This window comes from Hypomesus transpacificus, chromosome 7, assembly GCF_021917145.1.
Source record: "Hypomesus transpacificus isolate Combined female chromosome 7, fHypTra1, whole genome shotgun sequence".
Lineage (NCBI taxonomy): Eukaryota > Metazoa > Chordata > Actinopteri > Osmeriformes > Osmeridae > Hypomesus > Hypomesus transpacificus.
The window spans coordinates 2,317,665-2,325,628 of record NC_061066.1 but is presented as its reverse complement, the minus strand read 5'-3'; the positions used below and the strand labels follow the sequence as shown (position 1 = coordinate 2,325,628).

The 7,964-nt window shown below is 46.3% G+C and overlaps 1 protein-coding gene across 1 annotated transcript; it reads left to right on the top strand.

The window, feature by feature from the left end:
• On the top strand, positions 1-7,728 carry LOC124469604 (cAMP-regulated D2 protein). Its single transcript, XM_047022996.1, has 8 exons — positions 1-599; positions 876-1,077; positions 1,288-1,421; positions 2,112-2,239; positions 2,526-2,644; positions 2,879-3,019; positions 3,244-3,416; positions 6,383-7,728. The coding sequence occupies exons 1-8, from the start codon at positions 123-125 to the stop codon at positions 6,833-6,835; spliced, it is 1,827 nt and encodes a 608-aa protein (XP_046878952.1). The 5' UTR covers positions 1-122; the 3' UTR covers positions 6,836-7,728.
• The last annotated feature ends 236 nt before the right edge of the window (positions 7,729-7,964 follow it).

Sequence of the window (7,964 nt, the reverse complement as noted above, 5' to 3'; positions counted from 1 at the left end):
GAGACCCTTGGCACAGGCTTCGGTCTTTTGCCCTTACCCTGACAAGGATATACTATTCAAGTCAAGAATAAATTGAGCCGAAGTACCCCAGTCAAACAAATGTCTTAGTTTCTAGTCCGAAGATGGAGAGCTGTCCGTATTTTTTGCTGTTCTGTTTTCTTAGTCTGGCGCTGAGGACTGGAGAAGCCGTTTACGAGAACGAGATCGACCTGTTCAACTTCCTGAGAAGCATTTCCTCTGGACTGCTCGTGAGAGACGAGCCTCTTGTCATCGACCGAGACCTGCCGCTCAAAGAAAACTCCCTCAAAGACTTTGCGGATCCAGCGGAGCGTCTTTCCCTCTGGCCAAACCCTCTCGATGCAGGAATCCCTGATTACGGCCCTATAGTGTTGACCAAGGACGGAGTGATCAAAGGGTTGACGGTGGACAAGTGTCACGTGTTCTACGGGATCCCCTATGCGGATCCTCCAGTGGGAGCATACCGGTGGAAGCCTCCCAGAGCTGTGACCCCCTGGCCGGGAGTCCATGATGCCACCTTCCCCAGGGACGCCTGCATGCAAGGCTGCAGTGGTCCCATTTCTGACGAGTGTCCTCAGAAGGTATGGGAGATAGAGCCTCTTTGTCGTGAGATTTTCAGTTTGTAATGTAGGAAAAAAAACATGTGTGAGGTGATTTGTAAGTGTATTTTGTGGCGGTGTTCGAAAAAACAGCTTCTCTCCACCTCCAATGTGTCAGGTAGATGTTCTGTGATTTTGGGGACATCATAAATACTTTCTTGGTTGGTAGGTGGGGTGGGGTGGATGCCGTACCACCATGATGGACTTTAGTATGTTCTGACATCACGTATTTGACCAGAGGCTTCACCTGTCCCTTAGGTCAGTGAGGACTGCCTCTATCTCAACATCTTCTGTCCTCTGGATGTGAACTTCAGCTCTCCTCTGCTGAAGCCCCTGCCTGTGTTAGTGTGGATCCACGGGGGAGACTTCATCGCCGGCTCAGCCTCCAAGCCACTGTACGATGGCAGGTTCATCAGCAACTTCACCCACTCGGTGGTGGTGAGCCTGGAGTACAGGCTGGGTAAGGCTGGGTAGCTGCTTTGAGGCTTCTGGTTGTCTATAATTGAGTTAGGGTCATTTATGGGGGGTTGCGCTTTCGTGAGAGAGACTGTGCCGTGTACAAATGACCTTTTGTGGACATCTCGTGCAATTCATTACAGTGGTGGGGGGTGAAGTAAAGTAAATATACAGGTCAGGATTAACATTCATGGCTGTGGCTTTTTTCTCTCAGGTGCTTTTGGTTTCCTCGTCTCTGGTAAAGATCCCAAGACGTCTGCATCAGGGAATTATGGGATTCTGGACCAGCAGGCTGCTCTTCTCTGGGTACAGAGGAACATCGCTCTGTTTGGAGGGGACCCTAGCAAGGCAAGCATGCAAGTGAAATAAATAACACGTATACAAAAGCAAGCAGAGGTGATCGGTAGACAGAAACTATACATGAGCGATGTGTATTCTCATGAGCCTTCAGACCTACTGTATCACTTACGAATTCCAGGGTTTTTTCCATGAGACATCACAGTACACAATTCCATAGAAGTCAGCGTGATAATGTAGTTCAGTATTGGCATTTTTGGATAAAGCACTATTCATTTTTGGTTTCCATGTATTTTGTCTGTGAAGTAAGGCTTTGGCTAGAGTGTGACACAAACAGTCAGTCAGTCAGACAGACAGACAGACAGTCAGACAGGAGCAGGGCGAGTCTATAGGGAGGTGGTTGTTTTGGCTACCGGGGTCCTGTGGTGTGGTCGTGACTGATTTGTGTAGAAACTCTGGTGGGGGGATTGAAGGCTGTCTGAGGCTCTGTGCACAGAGCTGTGTCTGAAGAGTGGAAATGGGGCTGTCTGGAGGGGAAGGGATATGCTGCTCTGTTGGAATTAATTCAGTGCCTCACCGCCTCAAATCATATGTCAGTATTGGTTGTGTGTGTACGTGCTTATAGTTCAACATCACCCTCACATAGTATAGTAAATGAGGCTATAAAAAATCCCATCTACGGTGTGTGTGCTGATCTATTAGCCCGCATGATGACCGTGTCTTCCATGGTGTCTGAACCAGGTGACCATATTTGGGGAGAGCGCAGGCGCCCAGTCTGTGAGTCTCCACCTGATGATCCAGAGCAGCAAGCCGCTGTTCAAACAAGCCGTGTTCCAGAGCCTTCCCTTCTCCATCCCCCTCAAGACCAGGTGAGACCGGACCCCTGGACATTCACTCAGTCATTACATCTAAGTCATTAATCATTTAGCATTTATACAGTTTTCCAAATTCACTAGTGCATGAATAGTGTATAAAAGTAAATAAAGCTGATCATAAGGGGGAGTATATAGCTCAGCGGTTAGAGAATTTAACTGCTAGATGAATACATGCTTAAATTAAATGACGTGAATAGATTATAATCAAGGACTAGAAGTGCGTGGTTCCAACAGCATTTCCGTGGTGAGTGAAATGTTTGTTCGTTTGGCTGCCTTTCAGACATGACGCCTTGAAACTGGGAAAAGACTTTGCCAAGCAGGCCAACTGCACTGTGAGCGACATCGTGTGTCTGCTGTCTCTCAGTCCCCAGGCTGTCCTCGCCGCTCAGATCAAGTCCAGTAGGAGAACTGTTCTCATCCTACTTCCTGTTTACCAAAACCTCCAAATGGCTGCTACACTGCACACTGTCTCTCACTTAACGTCTGTTTCACCCTCACTCACATTTTTCACCTTTTCTCTGTCTTTCTGTCGCTTATGTTTTTTCTCTTTTACTCTCTCACTGTCTGTCTTTATTTCTCTCTTTTTTTTTCTTCATCTCAACCCCTGTCTTACTCCCTCCCTCCCCCTGTCAGGTTCAAAGGTGGTGAACCCGTTCCGGTTCCTGGAGATCTTTGAGACGTGGGGCCCTTACATCGATGGAGAGCTGATTAAAGAGCAGGCTGTGACAGCCTTCCAGAAGGGCCACTGGCAGAAGGAGAAGCCAGTCCTCCTAGGTGAGCAACACTTCACACACTCAGCACGACTACTGTATGAGCTCAGAGGCTGGGAAACACGCTGTGAACACGCCTACACCGCATGTCTAGCACGCAAGTTGAAGCCTCCTTGAGCATAGTTTGTAACCCGTCTGATAAAAAGCATCTGCTAAACAAATGAAACGTTAAAAGGTGTGCCCATTTGGAGTTTATTATCCTGTGTGTGTGTGTGTGTGTGTATGCAGGCACCACCTCTGAGGAGGGGGTGATCTTCGTCTATGGAGTCTTCACTAAGCCTGTGTCTGCGGTGGAGTGTACTGTGTACACCACTGCCATCTTCAAACAGCACGCTCTCAGGATCCTGCGCAAGTACCTCCCCATGTACAAGAACGCAGACCGCAGGGACATGCTGTCACAGGTGAGGGGTGTGTGTGTGCATGTGTGGTCCTGTTTAACTAAGGACTAGGGACTACAAGGGACTATTATTGGCAAACCACAAAGGGACTTTAATAAACTATTAAATCATTTACCTTGATTTTGAATGGAGTTGAAGTGTCTGTCCTCACTACGATAGTAAAACAAACTTGTGTGTGTACATGTTGACCATCTGTTGTGCAGGCCTACCTCGCTTTTATGTGATAATTTATCAGATAAAACACCTAATAAGCTCACAAACCCTGTCTCACTCTGTCACACACACGCATGCGCGCGCACACACACACGTACAGCAGTGATAACTGAAGCAGTTATGTGCCTTTAGTATTGATCCAGCCAGTCTGAGCAGCTTGTGGAGGAAAGAGAGAGAGAGAGAGACAGAGAGAGAAAGAGAAAGAGAAAGAGAAAGAGAGAGAGAGAGAGAGAGAGAGAGAGAGAGAGAGAGAGAGGGGCTTCGGAGCGTGACAGAGACACAGCTGTCCATCTGCTCTCACTCCAGATGAGACCCAGCCCAAAACAGATCTCTTTCACGCTGTCTCTCTCACGCTCTCTCTCTCTCTCCTTCAATCTCACTCCCTCTCCCTCTCTCGCTTCCCTCTCTTTTTCTCCCTCCCTCTCTCCCCCTACCTCTCTCTGTCTCCTCCCTCCTCAATCTCACTCTCTCTCTCTCTCTCTCTCTCTCTCTCTCTCTCTCTCTCTCTCTCTCTCTCTCTCTCTCTCTCTCTCTCACTCTCTCCTCCCTTAATCAGCACCAGTAAACCTGAAGTATTTGGAGTAGTGGTAAAGCCTTTTCATGTCAGCGTTCCTTCTTCAGGTTTAAAGTTATTCTTCAAAGGTCTCGAGCCACTTGACGTTATTTAAGTTGATGCATATGTCATCTATTTTATTTAAATAACATTTATTCTTCAATATTTGTTTTACTAATGATTTAAAAAATATTTTATATATATATGTATAATATTTTCCTTCTGAAAGTACCCCGCACTTCCTCAAATCGTCAACAGAGGGGGCTGAAGTTCTTTAGACTTCATCAGCTTGAGTCATCATTAGTATGGGTGAGGTGGGAAGCTCACCTGGAAGAGAATGACATTGGCCGCGTTTCCCAGATTCGTTAAGAAGCTCTTAACGTTAAGAGCTTCTTAGGAGCGTTCTAGAACGCTCCTAAGAAGCTCTTAGTGAATCTGGGAAACGCGGCCATTGTCTCTTTTGGATGCCGACTCACTAGAGCCTTAGAGACTCGAGTCTTATTCCCACCGATATGATAGACAGAGGATGTATGATGGTTCTCAGTCATACATACTGAATGTACCTTGCTGGGTCCATTAGTGAGCAAGGAATAATGTCATTATTTTAGTGCTAATAGACAAGGCAAGGATATATCAAGTCATGAGTTTAGTTTTATCTCTACTTATCATCATTATGTTTGATCATTTCTAGCAAATGATGTCCAATGATGTCATATTTTTACATTCAGTCATTTAGCAGACGCTTTTATCCAGAGCGACTTAGAGTAAGTACAGGGACATTCCCCCCGAGGCAAGCAGGGTGAAGTGCCTTGCCCAAGGACACAACGTCATTTGGCACGGCGGGGAATCGATCCGGCAACCTTCTAATATTTTGGCCCGACTCCCTCACCGTTCAGCCATCTGATTCCCATATTTTGATCATATTTCTCTTTATACAATTTACAAGGTACAAAGCCGACCCATGCAAGTCTTGTTTGAGTCAGTGGTGAAAAACCGATTTTCCTAGTGTTGAGCCCACACACAAGCGTAGACTTACAGACAGAGAAAAGATCATATCACTGCCTGGGGCACAGTCTCTCAATGTTCAGAATCGAACGTGAGAGATGAGAGAGCAGTGAGGAGCTCCCAAGTCTGTTTAGCATTCATCTGCACAGGCCACAGTCAGGCTTATCAGACCAGGGAGCCCAGCCCAAACAGGGCCCACTGAGGAGCTGGGGGGGCCCACTCACTCACCCCTCGCTAAAGGACAGGCCTCTGGAGAGGGCGGGATGTACAACAAATGTCAGATGTCACTCTGCGAGTGAGGATGGAGGAGACAGAGAGAGAGAGAGAGAGAGAGAGAGAGAGAGAGAGAGAGAGAGAGAGAGAGAGAGAGGGGAGAGAGAGAGAGAGAGAGAGGGAGGGGGGGGGGGTGAAGGGTCATGGTACAGTTGAGGCAGTATATGCGAGAGGGGAGAACAATGGAGGATGAGAAAGACTTGTGAGAGAAGAGAGGAGAAGAATACCGGAAGATTCCTCTGTGCTGTTGCTTTATCATGAATTGACACCGCTGCTAGGGTCCAACCTGTATCTTAAGGCAAAGTGTGTGTGTCCTATTATAGCCAGAGTCAAAATGTCTGTACGAGTATCTGTTGTTTCCACTTCCCATACTGATGTGTGATGTGTCACGGGGGAAGAGACAGAGGTGGACAGGTGAGAGAGGTTTTTTGGTGTTGAGCGTAGGCAGTCGTCTTTTTTGTATCCCTTAAAAGCTAGTGGTTTCCAGGTAACATGTAGGATGTAGGATGGAAAGCGTTCCTGCTCCAGTTGTGTGGTGTTTTGTGGCCAAGAAAGATACATGCTGTCACAGTATATTAAAACTTTTATCTCAGAAAAAGGCAAACCATTTGGGGCAGTTTATTTTGTGAAGGTTGTCAGAAAAATTAAGAAACCACAAGAGACAAATAGAACATTTAATAAGTCTGGAAAAAAATGCATTTAATTGTTACTAACCACACATTTCTGTCTCCTCTCTCTTTCTGTCAAACCTTTACTATTTCATCCTACTCTGTCTTTCCATGTCATACCATTACTTTCCCTTTGTCACCTCCATCTCTCTCTCTCTCTCTCTCTCTCTCTCTCTCTCTCTCTCTCTCTCTCTCTCTCTCTCTCTCTCTCTCTCTCTCTCTCTCTCTCTCTCTCCTACTCTGTCCCTCCATCCTAGATTGTGACAGACTACGTGTTCCTCTGCCCCTCCCGTAAGTCCGCCCGTGCGGCCAGCCTGGCGGGCAGCTCCGTGTGGATGTACGTCTTCGACCACGTGGCGTCGGACCACCGTGTGTGGTCTGGCCTCAGCTTCTGCTACGACCACGTCTGCCACGGTGCCGAGCTGCCCTTCCTCTTCAACACCGCCGCCGTGGCCAACTTCACCCTGTCCCCGCCCGAGCGTCTCCTGGCCAATCGGATGCTGTGTTACTGGGGGGCGTTCGCCCACACTGGCGACCCCGGGTCGAGGGTGGAGCAGACGGGCTTCTGCAGACAGCAGCGCCTCCCGGCCTGGCCGCAATATACAGGAAGCAGCAGCTGGCTGGAGCTGAACTTCACCGTGCGGTCACACGCACAGGTGGGCACCAGGGACCATATATGTGACTTCTGGGACAAGCTTGGCATCTATTAGGGTAGCTGCTGTACAAGGGTAGGCCCTGGTTTCAGTGAGGTAACTGATTGTGTTGGTATGTCACGGCTCAGGTCTGCATAGATATTTGTAAAGATGTGTCGTTGAGTCGTGTTGTTTATGGAGACTTGTGTGTGGTCAGTTTAGAGCACTCTCTGCTGATGTATTAGGTTTGGACTTGAAAAACTGACCATGGATCTGCTTGCCGGGACACTATTCCTGGCATTTGGCGGTAGAATCTAAATAAAAGATTAATGGAGATGAGTGAGAATTGGCTGAGGAATAAATAAATAAAAACTTATTAAAGGGTCATCTAAATTTTGGGATATCGACCCTCCTCTTTATATAGGCAATTTATATGTTGAATCGTTTTTAGAAATATTTTTTCTCTCTTCTGGACAGTGCTTCTTTCCTAACTGTGGTCTTTGGTCATTGTTGAAAGATGTACAGTATTTGCTAAATGAAACTATACTTTCTAGAACAATAAATCCTAGTAAGAAATTATATGTAATAATTTAACCATTTAAACCTAACATGAGAACTAGAAAAATCAGAAACCTGAAAAACCTGCGAGCATATTGATTTTACCGCAGTGAACAAGGATCAATAGATTGACATCTGCTGGATTTCCCAGCAGGCCATTCAGCGGCATTGAGAAGAAAGCCCTAGAAGAAGAATGAGATCCTGTTTGCAGAAGAAAGACTAATTAGGAAACATGCCGCTTAATTGGATTGAATTGAATAGAGATTATTTTATTCATCTGTAATGTTTTTGTAATCGTCATAATTCATCCTTGAAGGATGGCTATAAACGTTTGAGGGCAAACGTTATGGTATTATATAATTAAGCTGTTATAGAATATGGAAACATGCCTTGGGAAACCATTATTAATTCATTCGGGCATGGAATTATCTGACACTGAATTAAAAAAGTACTTAAAAATAGTTGGCTACGTTTTGTAAAGAGAGTGCACAATCCTGTATTTGATACACTGATTTCCAGTTTTTCGACCAGGAAATGCACATGTACACACAAACACGCGTTATCAGTTTGTTTACTGAACATCTGTAGATAGAGCTCAATGTCAGAGGCAGCCACTGTGAACTGTCCTACTTCTCTCCTCTCACACCAG

What these genes read in the sequence shown, in the direction of transcription:
- LOC124469604 (XM_047022996.1), top strand. Translation starts at nt 123, where the DNA reads ATGGAGAGCTGTCCGTATTTTTTGCTGTTCTGTTTTCTTAGTCTGGCG. An exon ending in TCCATCCCCCTCAAGACCAG is followed by an intron (nt 2,240 to 2,525) that starts GTGAGACCGGAC and finishes GCTGCCTTTCAG; the next exon opens with ACATGACGCCTTGAAACTGG. An exon ending in GGAGAAGCCAGTCCTCCTAG is followed by an intron (nt 3,020 to 3,243) that starts GTGAGCAACACT and finishes GTGTGTATGCAG; the next exon opens with GCACCACCTCTGAGGAGGGG.